General features: G+C 38.1%; 1 protein-coding gene across 2 annotated transcripts in view; it reads right to left on the bottom strand.

Moving 5' to 3' along the window:
• Positions 1 to 24,458, bottom strand: part of PPP3CA (protein phosphatase 3 catalytic subunit alpha) — a 171,176-nt gene that overhangs the window by 19,601 nt on the left and 127,117 nt on the right. For both annotated transcript variants that reach the window (XM_077177193.1, XM_054633534.2), the window contains exons 4-9: positions 22,321 to 22,432; positions 20,979 to 21,124; positions 18,891 to 19,030; positions 12,362 to 12,439; positions 10,460 to 10,554; positions 2,200 to 2,325 (exon numbers count right to left, since the gene is read on the bottom strand). In XM_077177193.1, coding sequence (XP_077033308.1) covers positions 2,200 to 2,325; positions 10,460 to 10,554; positions 12,362 to 12,439; positions 18,891 to 19,030; positions 20,979 to 21,124; positions 22,321 to 22,432 — 697 coding nt within the window. The remainder of the gene's footprint in view (positions 1 to 2,199; positions 2,326 to 10,459; positions 10,555 to 12,361; positions 12,440 to 18,890; positions 19,031 to 20,978; positions 21,125 to 22,320; positions 22,433 to 24,458) is intronic.

Raw genomic sequence — 24,458 nt, 5'->3', positions numbered from 1 at the left:
TTTATTTATCCAGGTTTTGGATACTACTTCAAGTTCAACAAAACATTAACCTTTGTAAGATGTCCCCTTGAATTCAAGGGACAAATACAAATAGACCAGACAGTGTACATTCCTTAGAGGTGGAACTATTCTGTATTCAACAGATACATCACTATTGGAAGAACTTAGGCCATATTCAGCTTGTTTACTTTGAAATTTGGGCATGAAAGGGTCAGCCACAGACTGTCCCTACCTTGGTCTCATTTCTTTCCAGAGAGACAACTGTGAGACACTAACCAGAGAGCATACAAACTAAGAACAGTGGAAAAAAAACAACCCCAGCTAAAACCAAAACCAAGAAAATGCAACTCAGAGAACAAAAAGGCCAAAGTTATGACATAAAATGTGAAGCAATTAGCAGATTAAGAAAAACTTCACTACAGCTACATGTAGTAAGCAACATTAAATGTGTTACCAGGCTTGTCTACCCTTGTACTGGCTACGCAGGTTGAAACTTTAATTTTTTTAGTCAAGTAGTTAAAATTAAAAATTAAAAAAAAAATTAAAAATTAAAATCCTCTTCTGTAACCACTATGAAGGCTTGGAAAATTAGAAGGGTGGGAAAAAGCTAGATTTTTTCCTACTTTAGTGAAGGATTTAATATTTTCCTCTGACAGTATTAGTGGAAAGACTTTCCACGTTAACAACAACCAGTGAAGCTAACAGCTTCCTACCTTGGTTGGCCTTTGAGGGAAAAAATCTATATTAAAAGAAAGGGAATAAATAACAAGTTGTGTGGAACACCAACTTACATCCTTTGAGTATTGCTTTGCATAGAAAGGAAAATACCGATTTCACTTCTTTGGGCTCTAAAATTTCCAAGAAAATGGTGAATGTGACCACTGGAAGAAATGAAGGAGGAAAAACCACCCCCAAGATGTAAGAAGAATGAGGAACACCATGGTGTCAGAACCTCAACAATTCTGGCCATGCATCCTGCAGCCCCACCTGAGCAGGCTGCTGATGGGAAGCCTCTGAGAAGTGACCTTCCAGCACTGCAATGTGTGTGGAGAACATGCCCAACCTAAAAACAGCCTGGCTGAGTTTACAGCCAAAGAAAATGAACACGTTTTATCTGCTTCACAAGAGTCTGCACACGCCTCAGTGACAATTATGTCATGTCTCCATTAGTGCAAGCAGCTGCCTATTCTTTGGTAATCCCTGTTTTATGGTCTATCTGCTTTGTCCACAGAGACCTCAGGTGTCTCACCAGCAGCTTTCCTCAAACAAAACAGTAGCTCAAAACAAAGCTGGTCATGACTGCAGGTATGAGACACAGCTGGCTGTATTTCCAGTTGCCTATTAAGAGAGAACTGTTATTCCAAGCAGCTTTTAAGAGTTTATTAGAGTTTTCTGGCAGTAATTTTTTGTTGCAGCAATACTCTATAATGGATGGATCAAAGCAAGCCTCATCTCAGGCACTGAATAAATGACTTGGGGTTTAGGCAGTTTGTATTTTGTATTAATTTAATATGCTAGACCAAAGTGTTCTCATGCCTTTTGTGTACTTGCCATTCACAGCATGAAGCTGCATTTAGGCAACATCAAGAGCATTAGGTTTCAATAAAATATCATTTGTGATCTTTAGACTCTTCTTGCCAGCGATGAGGCACCACATGTCCTGTGCAGAGAAGGGGATGAGGAGCAAGTTCTCCTTCCTACTGGCATCCCTCTACTCTCTCCAGGAACAGTTAGTCAGACTGGCTCTTAATATCACCACCTCTGTGTTTGCTAATGAAAAAGCAACCCACCCATAAAGGTAATGTGAGTAAAGATGTAACCCCATGTAGAGGAGTCTGTTGAGACATCCATTCAGCAGTGATATCCAAGGGGATGTTCAAAAGCTTATAACAGAAAAACAAATCAGAATTTTGTTTAGTGAATGCACCTCTGGCCTGCAATGCCATAAAATCTATTTCTGCAGCAGAAAGATAAGGGTATCATCACCTGGAAAGAGTGGAAATTATAAAAAAATATGAGAAGTGTGATTAACCACTGGTAATTGCTTGCCCCTCTGAGCCCCATTTCTACAACTTTGTCTTCAAAAACAAGACACCTGTCTTCAAATTATTCTTGTCCTTTAAAATAAATGAGGCTACATGCACAGTGACCAAGAAACCATTCTGCAGTCTTTAGAACAGAACTGATTTACATACATACCCTTCTCACCAACAAACGGCAAGGACCAGGTAAACACATCCATGAAGTTTGGAAGCCAGTACGGATGAGGGGAGCAGTTGAACTGCCTGATATTCATAACATTGTTCTCATATTTCAATACTGCAGCTAGAAGGAAGAAAGAAAAGAAACAGAAGAGACATCAGCCATGTGTGTAACTGGCTACCAGACCAGGAATGAGGACAGCATGCACAGCCCACAGAGCTGCTCAGCAGCTTCCATACACTTGATCCAGTGGCACCACCTGAATGCTAGTTATAGTAGGATAAAGCCTCACTGAAGTGGAAAGCCATTTTCAGTCTGAAAGCAGTGTCAACAGCTTTCCCTGCCACTAAGATGGGCTGGTAAGTGAATTAATATCTCTGAGTAGTCAAGAACATGAGCTCTGGGATCTGCCACCAGTGAGGAATGAAGCAGAGTATTCAGAGTCCCCCATTTCACACAGTTATCTGAGCTCCTCACAGCCATGCTTTGGAGATAACAGAATAAAGCATTTATGACTCAAAGACTGAGCACTGCTCTTCTGATGGACATTTTCAACATATTTCATTCACAGTATTGTAACTGAGAAGACATCTGCTTCTCACATTATGCAAACTCTAGGCAGGCAAAAACGTGCTCCCTATAATAGGAATCAATACTAATACAATTTGTCTTGCACCATTTAACATTCTCATCATTCTTATCAACACACAAACACACAGACTAAGTCTGTTCACAGGCAGAAATATAGATATTTATGCCACACCCACTTTTTAAAGCACTGCACCAAGTTCAGTGTTAACTATTGTTAATGGACTTCAGGCTCATGTCTGAAATGGTAATCCAAAAAGGTAGCTTTGAGATTATCACCAAAGTGACTTAAAGACATGAAATTCTTTAAACAATGCAGTTACAGGAGACTGCATGCAGGATATTTAATTAACACAAGCAACAGAAACAGTCAACATAAGGTGTGTCATTCTGTGCTTTCCCCTTTCCTCCAGCCTTCCCACTTCCATCTCCCCAGGGAGGAATGTAGTTCCAGGGACTGGTTATCACTTAATAGCCAGCAATAAAGTTGCACAACTGCAATGTGAGACAGCATTGTGGGAAATGCAGTGTTGGCTGAAGGGACTGAAGAATTCCTTCTGATTATTTCTCTCTTTTCTGATTATTTCTCTGATTGTCTGTCAATCAGAGAAGAAACCTTTTTTTATGCACTAGGTTGTTGCTTCACAAATATTTAATAGGATGTTAAATGCCTTCCATTTTGTGGTCAACGACAGAGTCCAGAGTGACCTGGGAGTTTCTGAAACATACTCCCTGACAGACACAGAAAACAGCAATAATGTGAACTTTTGCCAGGCAGACACCATCCACTTAAATAAACCACATTTGACTCTTGCCCATCCCAGTCTGACAACTGGCAGTCAATCTGCTGCTCAGCAGAAGAAAAAAATGGCTTAATACTAGTAATAGCAAAAATGAGAAAACTAGTGTCAATGCTCTGAATATTTCCAACAGATTTTGGCTGAAATCACATGCAGCAGATTGAAATTCATTCTTTTTCTATTACTGTGACACAATTGCATAATAAAAATAAATAGTTTGTGGCTTTACAGAAAAAATGAGTCAAAACCACACAAAAAGGACCACTTAGTGGTTGTAAAGATTCATTTAGAAGGACTAAAACTTCAAATTCATCATCTTAGTGAGCTGAGGTAGTTCCCCTTCCCACTACTTCTTCAATTTATCAATTAAGTCTACTTCTAAATTCTGTGAAATTTGAATAAAGAAATAAGTTTTACAGGGAACTTTTAAAACTGGCCTCTGAAAAAGCTGAACCCTATGCAAAACAGTTGCAAAACATAAAATTAAATAAAAATGGCTTTAGTTAGGTTGTTTCCTTTGAAAGGAAGATAATTTAAGATTACTGTAACAAAAATATCCTCACAACACCTTGTTAATTTATATACCTGAATAGCTTACAAAATAAACTTCCAATAATAGTATTTCAAAAAACTCTCCCATGTAAATGACCTGTACATCTCCTCAACAAATCACTTCAAAATAACATTACACAATAAAGCAGGGTAATAACAGAGAAGCCTTCTAAAGTAACTCTTCTCTTAAAAGAATAGAATAAAATGGGGTATCATAAAACCAGTATCACAAATACTTTTTGGCATTTAAAATTAAAAATCTGTAATTTACAAGCACAACTCACACAAAATATTTTTATTAGGTAAGTAATGAAGATGATATTTAACATGCAAATCAGCTCTTGTTATGAATGTACAGTCCTGATTACTACTTAGTAGTCAGAAGAGGAAAACTTTGCCTGGATCAAGTAGAAAATACTCCTCAGATAACAGCAGGAGTTTCCCTGAGCTTATCTGCCTCTGTGGCTTCTTTTGATAATAGCTTTCTTTTCCCTCTCTGTTGGCTCAGAAAAGATTGGGGGTTTCAACTCTGCTTCATTCCTTAGTCCTTCGTTAACTCAGTGCCTAAGAAGCTACAGGAGAAGCAGCAGCCCTGAAAGAGTACACAGCTTTTGAAGGTTACAAGAGTGGAGGTCACACAGTCGCTGATGGAGGAGACAGAAGTGGAATGGGCTCCTTTGGTTATGAAACTTGTAAGAGAGGAAAACCTGACGCTACTCAACATTTGCTTATTATTCCAGGATGAAACCTCAATACTTTTTCTTTCCAAACACAGACAGATGATAGAAGACCAAGCCATCAACCATTATCATGTATAATCACCAACCAGAGCAAGAATCTTATTTTATTATTCTTAACAGACACACACATTTTAACCTAATTTTGATACTTGCTGTTGTAAGTTAGTTTTAAAAGCTAATGTTTTGTAAAGTGAAGATGTACAGATAGCCCAAATGACATTACACTTGTTTCCAACGGTAGTAACTGAGATATTGGATGCTGAAATCACATCAGAGTGAAATGAAACACTAATGCAGCAGGCAAAGGGCATTTGTACTGTTTAGCTTGAAGCATTTAACACAGCTACCCTAAGGCTAGGAAAATGGGTGTTGAAAACTGTGCAGGTAAGACACCTCCTTCCTTTGGCTACAAATGGAGACAGCCCTTCTAACCTTCTCAAGGTTAGACACAGCAGCTAGGGCTAGACCTCCCTGGTCTCCTTCAGTTAAAGATGAGCCTGGAGCAACTGTGTCACACTGGTCAGATCCGAATGGATGTCTCAGACCCTCGGGCATCTCAAATGGGGCTTTTAAAGATTATATATTTGGAGGTAAGTTAAGGCCTGAAGCCATGTGAACAACATTAAACTGTGTGACAGATAGCTCAGAATTTCTCAAAGACATGACATATCCTGCTTCATGATCTGACAAATAATTTTTCAGGGTAAATTAATTAATAACATTTTAATCAGAAAAAAAACAATCAGAGGAAAAAATAATGAGCTTGGTAGAAATACTAGCCCAGAATATTTTTAGATGAACAACCTAAATATATTTTCAGCAAACAATTTAACTAATTTTCTTGTAATTTTCTTTCAGAAAACTCATCCCACATTTAGAAAATGAATCAGTGAAAAGTCCCCCAAATTCTTCACACCTAAGAAAGAATTTCAATTTCTGATTTAATGCCAAATTAACTTCAGCATTAACTGTGCAACTGGGAACAATGCCTTCTCAAGAAGAGTTGCTAAGTAACCACAGCATTTTCTGCCCAAGTCAGGTCAGGGATAAGGGTTAGTAAAATGAATTTAAATACTATCAAAGGACAAAAATTATTTACTCTACAAGGTAATGGTCTAAATAATCAAGTACAGAAGTGAAGATAATTGTAGATGGAAATATTTTTCCTTATACAATTTTAAAGATTTTTATTTTGCATGTGCAACTGCATCTTGCAAAGAAACAGCCAAGTAACATTCAAGATTTAATCAACAGACTGCAAAAATCACTTTTGGCAAACTTCTCTGCATCAGCAATGAGATGGCCTAGATACCCTGACAACTCTTCTTTAAAAGCTTTTGTTTCCGTGACAAGTACTCTTCACAGCAGCAGAGATAAGGCATTAAAGAAAACTGATAGGGCAAACAGAGGTTACATCTCTCTTCTTCCTCTCAAAGTGCTAATATTTCTCAGAGATCATCCTTGTCTTCCAGGTATACTACTCTGTCTTTTTCCAGGTGAAAATAATTTTCCTGTTAGATCCATCTGGATCAGGCACACTTCATGGTATAGTTCATGCTGAATCTTTATACACTTCACTGACATATAACTTATGATACATTAACAAGCATACAGATTTACAGATAGTTTTCATTTCTCTACTATCCCAAACTCTCCTGCACACTGACTTTCTTTTCCTGCTTTTCCTTTAGGAAACAACACATGTATGTTGCAGCACGTTGGAAGAAACTTCATGCTGGAGATTTTTTCAATAACTTTGGTAGTTCTCTCTCCACTACAAAACCTAATCTTTTAAAAGTGTTCAAAAGATAATAGTCTGTATTTAAACAGCAAGTTAAAATTACTCAGCCAAAAAGCACCCACTTACTGAAGTTACAGCCAGACACAAAAATGCCAGTATTACCAGTGTTCTACAAGTAACATTTCTGCCTCTATAGAACTTCTGTAGAATCTTTCACTTGATTTTTTTTTTGTTTATTTTTTGGGGGTGTGCATAAACAACACTACAGCAAGGTCTAATTAAGGCATTAAGAAATACTGAATACAGTAATGAAAGTTTAGACACAATACAAGGCTAGATCATATCACAAGGTAATTTTTGGCACCCTCTTATTCAGTTGCTATGGAGAATTTCTCCTAGTTATGGGCACCCTGGAGCCCAGGGGCAAATCTGTACTTACACAACTTTCTCAAAGTTTCTTGATCAGCACAGGTGATCTCTAAGGCCCTGAAGTCACTGGTAACTACCACAATCCAATTAACATTTATCTTCTTACATAAGCTTTCTCTCCAGAAGCAGTAGTCTTAGAAGAATCACCAATGCACTGGTACTTCTTGTAATGAGTACTAATAACAATCTTTGAGTATCTTTATGCCTTTTAATAAAACAAATGAAAGCAGAAATGTTTGAGAAAGCTATGAAGATACTGAACAGTAGCTCAGAAGTTGCCAAAAAACTCCCTCCCTTTTGCCAATGCTTTCCATTATACTGAATATGGAAGGAATTATTAATAGTAATGGAGTAGGATAATAATGGAAAAAGGAGGACACAAGGCTCCCAATATTGAGGCAGTTTCTGAGTCTTTGAATCACCCCCCTGAAAGCCTCTCTCTGTGTCTCCCTTAACTGAGAGGGATGCCCTGACAGGAGCCTCCTAATGCAAAACCTCCCTCTGGCACCCAAAGCTGTGTGTGTGGCCTAGGGCTGTGACAGGAGCCACAGCCACGTGTGCACAAGTGACACACACAGCCTGCATGAGGCCACAGCCAGGAACCAAAGGGATACAGAAACCTCCCTTTGGTGCCAGAACCCAGCAGAGCCAGAAGAGGTTCCATGGTGGGTCAGCACTCTGAGACAGCTCATGCAGAGGCTCCATGGCAGCGTTGTTAACAGCAGATTTGCTGAACACAGGCTTGTTTGGGTAGCTTATCTTCAGCCACTCCTGTCAAACCTTCTTTTGCATTGATATCCTTGCCTCCCTACTGCTCTTTGAGGACATATCTGATCCCAGATCTGATCCCATGGCTGCTCTCCACCAGGGACTGAAAGAGCCCCTGGATAAAGTTGGCAAACAAGTCTACTCCTGAAGTGCTTTGAGGAAGCTCAAGAAACTACATCTGTTTTAATGGGTGTAAGAACCATCAACCTGGGGGAGAAAATGAGCATTCTTAACCTCTTGCAGCTTTAAAAAAAATGTATTTATCCTAAACAATACTGCATTTAAAAATGACCCATTTAATGTCAATGGGAGCTTGAGCCTCTCAGGAATTTATTTAGGGTGACTGTTGGCTGACAACCAGAGGAAGACTGAGAAGGCATACTAGACAGAAAGGTGCTTACTAGTAGGAGAATAATTCCTTTTCCAAGGACTGACAGTAACCAAACCTCCAGATAACCTGTAAAAGTCAATTAGGTTCTGCACCAGTGCATGATGAGTCAGCTAGAGCAACTGCCCTGACAACACCTCTGGATGGAAATAATGGAAATACCTTCCTTTTTCTCCTGATACCAGTCAGAAACTGTGCTCTCAGTAAATTCATTTGCTGCAAACCAAGGAAGTCAACAAGTAGCCATGTTCTGGACTCATTCTATACCATAGTGGTTTTTTTTTTCCTTGAACAGGGAAGCAAGCACCCAGAAACTATCCAGATAAAGATGTATGAGCAATGCAGCATGATAAACTATGCATGATGTACTTTAAATGCCAAGAGTCAGGGCAATCAGTCACATGAAATAATGCCTCAAAACTTCTAATGAGCGAAAAGGAGGCAGATAATCTCAATGGAGATCCATTACAAAGCTGTTAAAGGTCAGCCTCTGAATTCACAAGAAGTTATATATTCAGGAGTGGCACACAGGTGCTGATGCAGCATCAGTGCTGATTTACCTGAGCTCACTCTGAGCAGGTATTGCTGGCAGTGCACACCAACTCCAGCTGTGGCCACAGATAACCCCTCAGCAAATGGTGTAGAGCTTTCCATCAAAACAGGCATTCCACCACATGTAACACCTGCCTGCCACAGTGGAGCATCCTGGAACAAGGGAAATGACCCTCTCTTTGGAAATGGAGATAAAAGAGAGGCAATTCTCTTTACCACCCAAACTGTGGTTTCAAATTCAAGGTTTTGAACACTGTGAATCATTGCTCTCCTTTTAATATTTGCCCTCAAGACAAAGTTTCACATAATTCACCCACTGCCTTCATTGCACAGAACTGCTTCCATGCCTAAGAAACAAAAGGTGAACACTTTCTACCACCTTTCTTTTACAGACTTGTGATTGTTCAGCCTTCGACCCAAAGCAGCCAACCAGGAGAGTAAACACACTTCTCCACCAATAGCAATGATCCTACCAAGAAAATGAACACATTCCTTACTTCATCCTGCACTTCTTAGGTTGCTAGCAGAACCCCTACATCATTAACTTTTACAAAAGTAGCTATTGACAGTTCTGCTTGCATGGTTTTGCAGAATAACATATTAATTTTCCCACAAGTTAACAGGTATATTAAGAAATCTGAGGTGTAAAAACCCCATTATCTAGCAGTGAAGTGCTTCCTTCCCTTGCATACAGTTCATGCCATAAAAGCTTTTAGATTATAAATTTTATAACATATAATGATGCGTGAAGAAAGCTTTCTTTTCAAGTTTAAAGAGAAGTATTGTTTGCTTCCTCTGCAAACAAGCATCCAGATTAAAAACAGCCCTTCACAAGAGAAACTGATCTCTTTGCAAGGCAGCAACTTGCAAGAATATAACTGAGAAAGAATTATTTTACTTTGTTCACAGAGAAACACAAATTATTTTATCATTATGGGGACTAGGAGAAAGTAAACAATACTGCTCATTTGAAGATATAGAAGGACAGGTTTATTAGAAAACTTTATTTTTAGAAACATGAATATTTTTTCCAGTTCATTAGAGATTTCTGGGAATGCAATAAATGAATAAATTCAGAGAAGCTGCAAAGACTTGTATTGAGTGGAGCTTTTATATAGTGACCACCGACCCTTATTTCTGTAGTAACCTTTTATTTTTTTGGCTATTTATATTTAATTTTTCTACATTTCAGTAGTCAAGGATTAAAACCCCCAAAATGTAAAGGAACTCAGACATCCATCCCATGCTTTATCTGCTCATGACCTGTCAAAGTTTAACTGGCTAGACAGTTTGCACATACAAACTCCAATAATTTTATTGGAAAGAAGCAAGGAACAGATAATTAATTATAAGGAACACTAGGCTCTAAACATCTCACCCAGAGCACTTCTTAATATACTTCTTCATTAATAGAGCTGTTTTAAGTTTTGCTTCCCGTGTAACATTTACTTAATAACTTGCAGTCAAAATACAGAAATATCCTAAGGCATATTAAAATACACAGTTATGTTCAGAGGCATACATCTGCCTGTAAGGAATTTAATTAGGTTTGTATTATATAATAAGTGGAATGGGCATGAACTAACAAAAGACGAAGAAAATGGGCATGAACTGATAAACACAGGAATGAAAAGACACCAACATATTCAAGTGCACAGAAGTACAGTCTACTGTACATGAACAGGAATTAAATTCTTACCTTTGTTATTGTATACATCTAGATAGTTTGGTGCTGAAAAAATTGTGATTAGCGAAGGGAAGCCTGTTGTTTGGCTTTTCCTGTACATACGATACCTAAGAAGAAAGAGAAGATACTCATTACTACCCAGTGTTGAATGTCCATTTGTCACTGACCACATTCAGTGCGAAAAATGCCCAGTGCATTAGGGCTCTGGCTTTTAACACCTGCCAAGACTGAAAAACACATACACGAGCTACTTAAAAGCCACAGGAAAGAAGTATTTCCTGCAGATTTTCTCATTATAACCATTTGACATGACCAGGAATCCATGCTTGAAAGTGGTGTGTCTGTCTGAAATTCAGTGAGCCGAGGTGGGATTTGTTGTGAATTTGCTCACTGCCCAGGACATCGCCAGCCTTTCCCTCTGGGGGACTGTGGGTGAAGCAAGCACCAGCAGGTACCTTGGCAGGGTCCTGCCTTCAGAAGGGAACTGGGTGTCCCCCATGACCCTCCTGCTGCCTGCCTTCTCCAGGCATAGAAGCCATGGCACTGCTAGGGCACATGGAAGGGGTGAGAAGGGAAGGGGAAATGGGGCATCTGATACTTTCAGTGCTGTGTCTAATCTTATCCACTCTATCAGCCAGTTTATTAATGTCTGTGTGTTCTCATTACCTAACCTTACTGCCTCATGAAAAATACGAGGCTTATTGGGCCAACAAATAAGCACTAAACCTGCAAGTAATTGGAAAGAAAGCAACCAAACAGTACTTAGACACAAGTACACCAAACACTGCTCTTTAGTCCTCAGCTACAAGAAACCTAAGAATTCAGCAAACATCCACAAAAGTTGCACTGAAACTGTTGTATAGTTTAAATGCAATCTTTTCCACAAAATTTTAATTTTCACCCTTTACTGGAAAGCAATACAAGAAAAAAGAAATCTTATTACCCTTGAGTATTCCATGCTAGGTATTTCTGGCATAGTAATAGCTTGCTTTTAATTGCATTACCATATGGAAGTCACAACAATTCAAACATTCAGAATAGTTTTTAATATGCATAGTGAATATTGAGCTTATTCCTACAATGCCACTAATTTATCTTTTATTGCTGTTCAAGTTGGCTAAAGTTTTTACCTCCAAACAAACACAATAATAATTTAGGCATGATATGCAAAGCTATTTATTCAGATTCCAATCCTTCATTAATATCTCACAAGTATGGTACACTTCAAATAAGAGGAATTTTTAAAGTAATTTTTTCAAAGCAGCACAAAAAATTCTACCTTTATAATGACAATAGTTTCATGGGGAACCGTCAACACTACCTGATGCTTGACCTGGACTGTTTTTGCATTCAATGGCTTAGACTTCTTGAATTCATTAATGATACTCCTGCATAAAAATTTATGTGCCTATACAGTTCCATAATTTTTATTTTTTTTTATGAAGTATAAAACCAGTAGACCCAAAAGTTTTAGGTAGCTGAGAAAGTCCTAAAAGATGGCAGTTCTGGCCTTTGTGAGCCAAATCACTTCTCTGGCATCATGGCAATCAGTGTGTAAAAATACTCTGGCATATTTGCAAACCTTTTTCTGAAATGAATTTGTTTTTCTTTACATGTCTGGCATTGTTTGGCATCAAAAAATTTTGGTCATTTTAAATTAGTTAAATACACTAAGGCTAAGTAAGTGGCATTTATAAGAATTCATTAAATTTTGTAACTCACTAATAATAATGTAAAAGACATTATAATGCCAGTGTGTATTTTTGTAGCATTAGTAAAAAGTGAGAGCTGTTGCAACTTATATATTCCAGTTCATTCTCACTCATCTGCTCTTCCTTTTTGTGCTCTGTTTGGGAATGGTAAGCCATTATACATAATGAGTATTATTATTGTCCCCTCTCCACACATACTTACCCAGCATCCTGGGCTTCATGAGCTCGAAGTATGGATAACAAGTTATTGTGCTGTAGGAATTCACATACAGCAGGGTAACTGTTAAAAAAAAAAAAAGTAATAGCACCTGTTAAGGCATTATCAGAAGCAGCACAAAGAACTCTAGCTTTCAAAAAATGTATCATAAAGCATGCATCATCCATGAAATTAGCACCTGCTCTGCAGGCAGATTTCAGTAGAGACAATATCACCAGCAGTGTCTTTTTAAATCCCCCCCCATAACTGCTTGGAAAGGAATGCAAGAAACTCATCCATTACATAACAACAATCAGCCAATGGCTTGTCAGGAAAAAAAGGTACTTTCTTTTATTCATCTAAGATTTAATGTATTCTAAAAAAGCAAAATGTAACACAGCAGTTGCTTGTAACAGAAAACTTCACCCACTGACTACTGTATGCAGTGGCTGCTTATGGACACCAGAAAATAAGGTGGTTAAGTGGAAAGAAAAGGAAAGAGAGAAAGAAGAAAGGAAAATCAATCCTCAAACTGGGAATGTTTATCTTCCTGAACTTTATCTCCTTGAGAAATAAATTATCTTTCCCCTTGGCAACTTAAAATCCTGTGACTTCTGAAACCCCAAAAATGTGTTCACTGAATATATCTGTGCTAAACATACTGAGCAAGATAAAAAAAAAAAACCAAACAAAAACCAAAAAACCTCAAGTATACAGTACACAAAAAACTGCTGTCCCAGGCATGGTTTCATGGTTTCACCTTGCAATCAGTTAACAGCCCCCTCAGTTTCTAATTTCATGCATGAAAAAGATGAAAACTTACATACCCCTCTCCCCCAATCTAATACATCATCTTCCTTTAGTTTATCCAAGAGAAATGATACTACTTGCTTCCAAACCTTCCTGAGTATTTTGGAACTGAAATGTCATTGCAGCTAGAAGCTACAAACCCAGTGGAATGCTGTATTGCTGTTTCTGGATTTAAGCTTCCTAGCATGTATTCTCAGATGCAGGTCTGGTATTTGGAATTGTTTAAAAAGATTGCCATTATAAAACAATTTCAATTCCCAAATTATGTGGGGTAATGTTTTGGCAACTACAGTGATCTCAAATGCTGACAGGCTGCCATTCAAACCACTGGCAAACGAGAACTGATTTGCATACATTTCTTTTCATAATTAATTGTGACTAAATGCAGACTTATGGTACATTTTGTTTAGAAATTTTTACATTAACTTCTGAAAACTGGGGTCTATCATGAAAATCTGATAGACAGTTGATTATGTTCATTATCAGTGCAGCTGCTCAAAATGGCTAGGCTATTACATTTTTTTCCTCCATAGTATTCTTTTCATCCAGTGTTAAGTACTGCTTTTAAAGAAGACATAATGAAGTGGTAAAAAATGCTCCTAAATAGATATGATAGGTTCTTCTTTCCATTTCAAGTACAAAACTAGTGGAGTTTTTTATTGCCTAATTATCTTGTTCTTCATAAATTTGTGGAAAATAAGAATTCTGCTAGCAGAATTTGGCAGATTCTACAGGGCCCACACCTACAATAGCAGAGGTGTCACAGTGCTCCATGCAAATTTACAAAAAAATAATTTGCCTGCCTTCTTTTTTTACAAGTGAATAGCACGGGACCTTCAATGTGCCAGCTGCCCTATTACCCAGAGCACCACAACCCATGAGCAGTCTATCAGGATATTTTATTTTGAAAAAGGCAAAGCAACTTGCAAGCATTTTTCTTGAGCTTCTTGTTGAAGCAGAGGCTGGGAGTAGCAAAAGTAGCAAACTTTGCATCATGTGCAGCTATTACATATGCTATCCTGCATTTCCTTAGTATGTTAGCTTTAGATTAAACCATGTTACTTAACACAAAAATACATGTCCTAAAAAGCAGGTAAAAATAAAAAGTCACACAAAGAGCCAATAAAACAGACATTATGGCAGAAATAATCAAAACCAAAATTCTACAGAAATTACTTCTGCTTGGAAATCTTTTTTCAAATATTTTTTATTAAAATGACTGACTTGCAGTCAAATTCCCTACTAATTTTTCAGAGTGCTACCCTTCCAGAAACCCATTCCTCCTCGCCCTGCTTTGCAGAGCCCAGACTGTAACTCAGATGAGCCAGAAATAAAGCAGTTGGCCAAGAGGGAAAACAAACAAACAGAAATCCCCCACGCAACAGGCTTTTCCAGAGCGCCCCAGCCTCCTGCCTTCATGTGTCATGCTGAATCACGGAGGAGCGGTGACTCACAGAGAAAACAAAACACCCCTCTGCTAAGCTAGAGAGATGCTATTCCCCATGGAGTACGTGACTGATATTCCCTACTTGGGCATCTTCTTTCATTAACATGCCTCATGCATACTTTACTAGTTCTGAGGTCTCTTTTGCATGATATCTGATTACTTCTGGCAGTTTTCAAAGAGAAGCAATACTTTGCTAATATGAACCAAAATGGCAAATGTTTTCAAATTGTTTTTCCACCAATAACTGGAAAAAATAGACGGAATCAACATAGTTTTTTTTCATGTCCCCTCATCATACCATTAAAAGAGAGGCATAAGCACTTTCAAAAGAGAACATTCAAATTTAGTTCAAAAAGCTTCTGTAACATTACATGCACATATAAAATAGGTTTCCTGCAAAATCCATTGGCCTTGCACTTGAGTCTCCAAAGGCAAATGCTTTGTTGCTGTGCTGTTCCCTAAGCAACTCTCAGAACATCCCTTTCCACCAGCTTTTCCTTGCTCTTAGCTGTGCTGTCTGCAGAGCTGCACTGGGAAGTGGAACGGGGCACTGCATTAGAACAAATAAACACATCTTTTTTTGCAGAGTCGTTCTTCCAGAACTGGATGCTTTCCCAGGTCTGATGGAGCACACAAGCAATTCTACTAGTACATCTGGGCAGACAATGTGAGGGTAGCAAGAGCCCTAAAAGCTTCTGGTCTGGGAGAAAGAAGAGTAGAAAAGTGGGCAAAAGTATCTGTTAAAAATGCTATCACTAAAAAAAAAAAAAAAAAAAAAAAATCATGCAACTGTGCTTCCCACCCTGAGCTGAAAACACACTACAGTCTTCAAAAGCTTTCAGCAGGTATTTCTTTAATCTTTGCATACTGACAAACTTAACTTGCATGTCAAGTGCACCACTGAAATCATTTGCTTGTAGGGCCAAAATTATAACTCTACTCCAGAGTAGAGTTCAACCATCTGCAAGGTTGAACCATTTCACTGCTATCCAAGGCTGGAAAGTGTTTCTTGAACAGCTCCAGGCAAAGTGACCCCAGCAGCTCCCTGGGAAGTCATTCCAATGCCTGACCACCCCTTCAGTGAAGGGGTTCTTCCAGGCGTCCAACCTGTTTCTTACAAAATTGCCTGAGAGTTACTGTACCACTAGCTTATGAAATAAGTGCAAAGGGTCATTGGCAAGATCAGTACAAATTAAAAAGTGTAAATAAATATTTGCTAGAAAAATTCAAGGCAAGAATTAGATAATTTGGTAAACAGGAAAACTTCTTTACTGGCTGGATCAGCTGAAAAACTATGTGCCTGTGGGTCTAATATCACTCGGGAACAAATTAATTCCCTCTTGTTTATAATATACTCTGAACACATTATTTTGGGTATGGATGAAAGAAAAGCTTAACTCATACTAAAAGAACAATTTAAACAACCAGCATTCCATTAATGATTTCTACTTTTTCACAAAATTGCATCAAACATGACCAGGACTACAAAGGAGGTACAATTTTAAACTTCACATAGGGAAAATGAAATCCCATCCCTATCACTTTTTGTTCTCTTTAAGGTACAGAAACTTTAATATATTTTCATTAATTCCTTATATTCCACAGTTAACATTTCACTCTGGCATTGTGCTAGTTTGACAATCCACAGTACAAAATACTGCTAGATGCTAAAGGTGCGCACTAAGCGTTGACTCTGAGCGCTTCTGAAAAATCAGACTATTCTTTCCATCTCTAAATGACAGGTTATGCCTATGGTTTCAAGATCTGACATTTTACACCTAGCCACAGCAGTTTCAAGAACTCTTACATAAAGGGACATTTCTTGAAGAAATACTGGATCAGTTTGAAATTCAATAGGCTGTATGAGAGTGATCACGTAAGAAATGCAGTGAGAAGCTTGTCAGACTACTGTAAGCTACAGTCTTTACACTTTCTCATAGAAATGGCCCAACATTTCACAAATGGGTTTTGGCTAAATGCAGAGGATTTTGTGCACTTCTGAGATGGAAGGTCCAGTTAACATGGTGCATGCACAGTTAGAAAGCCACATTACTGTTATTTTCCTCACAGCATCTTTGTATTAGGAAATAACTTGAACTCAGAGCAAAGTAACTTGCAACTTGTCATTATAAGTTGCAAATAATAAATATTTTATTTATTTTATTTATCTGTAATAAATAAAAATTATTTATTACAGATATTTCCTGCAATTGATTAGGAGACCTTAATCAGCTAGAAATTCTTTCACTTATTTGCAGGCATGACTGAAATCTTCCTGACTTTCATTCAAAATTCTCATTGCTATCTTTTAACTTCCCGTTCTAGAAATGACTGAAGAAACTTAAGAAATTTTATTCAGTGAAGAATAAACACAGTCATTCTATTAACAGGCATTCTTGAAGGAGGACTGAGTAATTCAGTCCTTCCTTTACAAGCCTGTTCAGGGAAATTTGTTCCTTTACTCAGGAAGTAACTAGAAAAGGCAAGGAAAATTAAGACATTCTACACTGATGGATACCTTTTATACCAGGTATTATTATTAGGCAAGCAATTAGTCATCTTCCAGGGCAACTAGATACTTCTTTGAAAAGGAATGCTTGCCTTCATATAAACTCAGATAACATGATTCCAAGCTAGCCTTCTGACTCAATCATCAAGCAGTTATATGTCCCTCATGTGACCTGATAATTAGCTGTCTTCTGAATAGTTCCTCTTCTCCTGAAAATGCACTTTTCTGAATACGCATCAGGACACAGACTAGGTCTGGTACATTTTCTGGAGGAAATTGATATATGTATTAAAGAAATTTTATGGCAACTGTATGGAGCAGACCTCTGAAAAAAACCCCAACCTAAAATCTAGAACTTTTTCCAGTATATAAACAGCCCTGTATTTAAGCACAAGCCATATCTGCCAGGCTATTCATGAGTGGAAATCACCATTGTGTGCAGTGCCTGGGAGTCACAGGTACACTCCAGCATTTGCTGCTGCTGCTGAGAGGATAAGCAATGATTTTACTGCTCAGTCATAGCCCATTTGTTTGCAGCAGTGTGCCATCCCTTTCATGATGACCCCAAACACACCCATGGAGCACCTCCCAGATGTCACAGACCCGAGTGTGGCTGCCGGAGCTGCCCACCGGAGGCGGGAGCCAGCGGCCCAGGCTGCAGAGCCAACTGCTCTGCTCTTCACTGGCCCCATGCTGCAGCAACAGGGCTCTGAGAAGGGAGCCAGAAATCTCATTTTTGAACATCAAACCATCTGCCACCTTCCTGATAATGTCACCAACAAGGAGGTTGATTCCAGCGGCTCTGTCACCTGGTTTTTGGTGGAAGCCCTTGATTTACTTTTGACATGTTACTAAACAGCTACAGTCAGTGTTCAAGGGGAGATTTTCTAACACAAGTGAAAGAGGAGGATTCCTCCCTTCCTCCGAGTTTGCTGAGAAAACGTAGATTTGTGTAACTAGCATGGGTTGAAGCAGAAATGCTTCACTTCAAAAAGTTCAACAACCTCTTAACATTTCAATAACATCTTCATGTTTCTCTTGAACAAAAACGCTTTTTAAATTAATATTTCACTGAATACATTGCTCATTTTGCCATTTAACCTCCTCCCCTACTAGTTTTGCTACTCTGGTGTCCTTGTATGTTGTTCTTATCTACCACAATAAAAAAAAAGGCAGAAATTCCTTAAAATCCCCACACTGTCAGGGGACAGCACATTCATGTTTCTGCAGGAATGTGACAGGCACTTTTCTGCATTTCAGGTATTACTAAGTCCCATTTAACAAATGCTTTTTAAATACCGAATTTCTTAAGAAGAATTGCTTCCAAACAAACAAAAAAATTTGATCAAACTGAGAGGAAAAAAGTTCCTCTGTGGGGGAAATCACAATTTTTATTTACCTTGCAGAACAATAAGTAATCCATTTTTCAGTGCTGGCATCTTTCATTAGAAATTACATTTAATTTCCAAACTAGAAATGCAGTTGCATACCCCTTTTTAAAAGTGACACATTCATTCTCTAACTTACAAAAACAGAGGCAAAATACACAGGCTTTGGTGAATAAAATTAAGTGATTTAGAGTTTTCCCACTGTGGCATAACAGAAGAGATTAAAATAAAGCAAGGATGAATTTTTCTGAAAACAAGGCTAGCCTGCAGAAAAAAAATGCCTAATTACCTAAGTAGTGCCACAAAGTTCAAGCAAACATTTATACTGCAAAAGCAGAACCAGTTCACCAACAGAAATCTATCCAAAGTAGTAACAATCACCTGTAGAAGTACGAGCACCCCCTGACTGTGTTGTGAGTGAAGTGTTCCTGAGTCTTCTCATTTCCAAAGTCCTCCAACGGGTCTGACCACAGGATGTCACACATAGGTCCATATGCAGGTGGTTCCTTGAATCGATCTAACTAAGAAAAATAGGAGACAAAGAAATACTAACTTCTTTCAACTATGTATCACAGAAACAATGAAGCAAAATTACTATTTTTCACTCCATGAGCAAGTGAACAAGAGACTCATAGCAATCTGTTCTTCAGCTTTAAAGCAAAGGAGTTTAAGCACCAGCAAAACACTCCTTGCAAACATTGATGGGGACAGAAGGAATAGATAGAACTGAAAATTAAGAGATTCAGTGGATTCATGTTCTACATGAATTTTTGTTTGCTTTTTTTTGCCTTTCTACTGGTTTTTGCAAGCATTCCAGTGGACAAGGGAGAATATAATATTTCTGTATTTCATGATTTTTCAAACCTTAAAACATTAAATTTATGTAAGTGGGGCACCTCAAGAAAATATAGTAGTTATTTCAAAGGCAGGTTCCATTTAGATTTATGTACATTTTCACAAAAAAAAATTATCTAAATATCAAGAAAATATCTCTGCATTACAGCATGTAGGCATGACATTGCTGTTGCTCCTGTAACCTCAACCCTAATTAAGAAGCTAAAAACTTCTTTTTGGTCCTCCTATGGGTATTTAATACTTCAAATTATACAGAATCATACTGCAAATAAGATGAAGTACAGCAAAATAATAAAATAATAAAAATCAGTGTTCTCCTGGAAGAACTCTTTAATATAATAACATCATGTGTTATCTCAAGAATTCTTTCACATAAGAGCAGCCCTGTTAAGATAGTGTATGAATAAGGCTTGCAGTCTGCAATATTCTCTATTTTGACCAGAAAGATCAAGTAAAAGATTCAGTAGCTAGTAGATACTTTCTCCCCTCAAAAAAAAAAAAAAATCAAAGAGAACAAATGGGTGTTGTAAGTTTTCAACACTCAAAGTTTTAGTAAGAGACCTCTACAATTTTGCCTTTGCATTCTTGTTTTGACATATTCACAGCATATCTACACTTCTTATTTCAGCCCTCTCCAAGTAATGCTTATGAAATTACAATGCATTTAAACAAAAATTCATAAATATGCAAACCCAGTTTCTGCTGATTGCCAAAGATAAATAAACCTGCAGGGTTGGGCAGGGAGAAGGAAAGGTGTTAATGAACCTAATCTAGAATCTGAGAGCTAAACAACTTTACTCTGCCATTATGCTGTTGCAGAGCCAGCTAATTTTTATGCAGAGTATTTTTGTTTACTGAGATAGTAAACCTTTACCTCAGAAACAAAACTTTGCATTCAGTAATTTTTTAAAGTGCAGTTAATATCTTAAGCTAATTGATTTTAAACCAAAACATGTAATTACTGGCTCAATTTGTTGTTGTTGTTTTTTTTTTAAACTATATTCATTTCTTAGTAGACTACAAATTAACCTCAGAATATAAATTACCTTTCACTAACCTGAAAGCTCAGAAATAGATATCCATTTGCAAGTCTCAAACAGCAAACAAGGAGGATTTTTTTTCTGGGAACACTAAGAATGAATGGTTTAAATAGCTCTTCCTAGAAATATCGACTTCCTAGAGATCTCTTCCACAAAACATGTGAATAAAAAATTAATCCTTGATAACATGCAATAACACTAGATTATGTGAAGAAGCTGTTTGATACTGTTCTCTGAACTTCCATGAGATTTCTGAGAAACTTTTCAGAACATAAGGGTACTACAAGTGTGAACTTATTAAGCCTCAATTAGACTATGTGCTGGGCACTCTAACGCAGAACAACTAAAAATATGGTGGGACTCATTGAGAATGAAGCTCTTGACAATTTAAAAAAATACCAACTATATTCATTACAATCACATGAGCCTTTTTTGTTACATCTTTATATATTGTGAGGTTCTTCTAGAGCTCTTTTGCATCTTCTCCAAGAAAGCACAGAACACTTAACAAGGCACAAGGAGTTGTCAGATGGGGCTTGCATTGTGCTTACAGGTAATAACCTCCAAGACTTACTTTTCTGATGTCATCTAAGGTGTTGATCTCGGGAGACAAGCCACCATGTACACACAGGAATTGTTGGTTCATCAGAGCAGCCAAGGGAAGGCAGTCGAAGGCATCCATGCAGGCATCATATACACGTTCTGAATATTTGATTTTACCTTTTAAAAATTGAGATAGTAACAGAAAGTGCCATCAACACTTAAGAGGAAAAAGGATAAAAGGATTGTGCTTAATATCGCAAACTTTTTCCTCTCACTATTCTATCTAGTATTGAGGACTTGACCCAAACTTTTGCTTAATACAAAAATATCTTCAGGAATCCACTGCTGGAAAAATTCTTCCTGTTCTGAGGTGAAGCTAATAAAATTTTTTTCATATTTTTTCTAAAAAACTGTAAATAAACAACTGAATATACCATTATAGTCTACCATTTCTACTCAGTACGAAATCTGTAGAGCAAGCCTTAAAACATCTGCTGAATGGTTATCATCATTATCACTCAATATACTCTCTATGAAATAGTCAGAACTTTAGCCCAGTCCCTTATAATTAATTATCTACAGAAATGCCATTATGAAATGAACGAGGTGGAATAATGAAGCTGAAATGTTAATTTACCAATATGCATATTAAACTCAGTAAACCATGAAGCCTTCAAGCCAATTAACATTTCCTTTATCCCCAGTGTAAAAAGAAAATACAGACTTATGGCAATAGTTTCATCTCACTGTGTCACAGGGAAAAAAAAGCTTCATTGTGCAGGTAAAGGTCTACATCTAATAAGCTTTTATGTGTCACTGCATCATTTCTTGCAACACAGAAAGGAATTTATATCAAAAGAGCATATTGAAAAGTTTAAGCCTACACACAGGACAAATGTGAAAATGCTATACCTAAAGGAAGAATAAAATAAAAATTCCTTGCATTTTTCTCCTGCTCCATGAGATGAGACCCAGTGAGATGAAGTCCTCCTTAACTAGCAGTCAGGAACCTGTCCCAGGTGCCAGGGCTGTTGTGCCAGCAGGTTTTGCCTGCCAGGCTGCTGTGTGGGGCAGCAAACCCTTGGCTGCTGCCAGGAGCATCAGCAGCAGAACACGCTCACCGAGAGCATCCCAGCCAGATGGACCCACAGCAGCCCCAGGATGCTCCCATACTCAAATATGGGGGGGTCTAAGCCCTTCCAATCCACACCACTGAGAGGTCACTGCCCCCTCAGGGAACAGGGACTACCGTTTAAAATTAATGGCATTTAACATAAAAATTTGCTAATAGTGAACCAATATAAAATATCTGCAAAATAACAAATTAAGTTGCTGAAAAAGGAGTTAAGAAGTGAAAGGTAAGATAGACTTACATTCTTGCTTAAATGTGAAATACTCTGTTAAATGTCTACATTCATGGTTCCCACGAAGTAAAAACAGTGTTTTGGGGTAAAGGATTTTCAAGGCCCACAAGTACAGCACACACTGTGAATCAGAAGAAGAAAGAAAATTAGAATTCATAATTAATGACGGAACAATTTACATTCCCTTCCATCACAAAAAACTTGCAGAGAAAGTAAAAGTGCAAAGCAAAATCTGTGCAAAGAATTTATTTTCAACTGATTAACTTCATTCTTCACATGCTACACTCAAACACTTCTCTGCACTTCAGCCTATACTGGCTGAAACTCGAGTGGGTACATTCTGTCAGAGTTTCACACTTCCTGCTGAGTGGTCCCTCCCTGGTCAGCCGTGCCAGGCTGCCCCCAGCAGCCCCAGCTCTCCCCCAGCGCTTGCTGTGCATCCTAGAAGGAAGTGCACACTCTCCACCTGCAAGGGGAGGCAGAAACCTCCCGTGGAAACAATTCCACCGGAAGACCTGCATTTCCTGGCTTAAGGAAAATTTGCCTCAGAACAATTTAACTCACACTTCAGGAAATACCTCAGCTTCCAGAATTACAGTTTTTAAATGAGAGCTTGTTCATTTTTCACTTAGTGTTGTTCCCTACATATAACTGCGGTAAAAAGATCCACAAAGCTCTTACATTAAATGAAGTTACTACTAAGCTTTTACAATGCCTCTTCTCTTTCCCAAAGATTTCTATTTGAGATGACATTTCTTCTAGATGTGTTTTTAAAGATAAAAAAAAAAAAACAAACTTGGAGAGGCTAAGCTCTGCTCAGACCTCTCTAAATCACCCAATTAAAAATATTTGTTTTGAAAATGAACTCACAGCTCCAAGAAAGTTGATGGAAATGAGACCCACTCATCCCATGAGATGAGCCCACTGCCTGCAGGGGCACTTTACAGACCACAATGTCCTCTCAAAAACTAGAAAGCTAGAAAAACTGTCTGAATGGTTTTTCCTCCAGCCTTTCTTATATAACCAAGAACTGCTGAAATGCTGCACAAGAAACAAAAGGTGTCAAAAAACCCCACTTTCATTCTCAACTACTTCCCAACACTCCCCTTTGTTCCATTGGGGGAAAAAAATTCCTTTCATTTAACTTAATATTCAATAAATTGGAAATTCAGAATGTACTCTATGGTTTCAGATTAGAACAATAGCATTGCTGTCAATGCAATGCCTCTACATTATAGTGTGAACTCCCTTCTACAATTCAGAGTGTCTTGAAAAACAGCTGAATAATAAATTTAATCATCTCAACATGTAGATTTCAGATCCCTTGTTTGCTACTTAGTCAACTTAGAAGAAACACAGGAAAAGATGAAGGGATTCAACATTTTAATGTTTGTGCTCACACTATCCATAGATAATCACACAGCAGCAGGAGTTTTATACTACTACTCGTTGCCTTGAATTTATTACATGTAAACACCTGAATGCTCTGCCTGTCCTTTGTCTGTAATTTCTGTTCTTCTACTCAGAAGAAGAACAGAAATTACAGACTCAGAGGGTGTACAGACAGAGAAAAACAGCAAAAAATACAGGCAGTATACTCAAGGAATTGTAAAACTAATTCCCCCTCTTGGAAACACACGGGAGGCCTCCCAGCTCATGCCAATTCTTCCACCTATCTGGCGCTACTGCCACTGCAGGAAGCAAGAATAGATGCCAGAAATGCCAGGGAAATCATGCTAATGTAATCCAGCATAGAATTGTGGTGTCAGGTCACAGGAGTCATCTGTTGTGGTCCAAAACAACCAAAGGGTGTGGGTGGAGAAAGTCTTCTGCCTCTGTGTAAACTCCAGCAGACCTCGGTTTGATGGTTTCATTTCAGGGGGCAAGAAACCTGAACTTGTCCACACCACCAGAGCAATTTTCTCTCTCTTTGATGATAACTTCATCATTCCTCCAAAAATTTCCAGAACATTCCACTTCAAACTTACTGACACATGCAAAAATTTGATGTAAATGTTGTGGGACAAGAAGTCTAAAGTGACACCCCCATGCACACAAGGAAAGCTCCAGGCAAGTTACCTTAGAGCTTCTTATCCTGCCAAAACATTGCCCTCGTAACTAAGTTTTTCATTTTCCTAAAGCTCTGG

This window comes from Agelaius phoeniceus, chromosome 4 (assembly GCF_051311805.1).
Source record: "Agelaius phoeniceus isolate bAgePho1 chromosome 4, bAgePho1.hap1, whole genome shotgun sequence".
NCBI classification, from domain to species: Eukaryota; Metazoa; Chordata; class Aves; order Passeriformes; family Icteridae; genus Agelaius; species Agelaius phoeniceus.
This window is presented reverse-complemented; position numbering and strand designations above follow the sequence as displayed.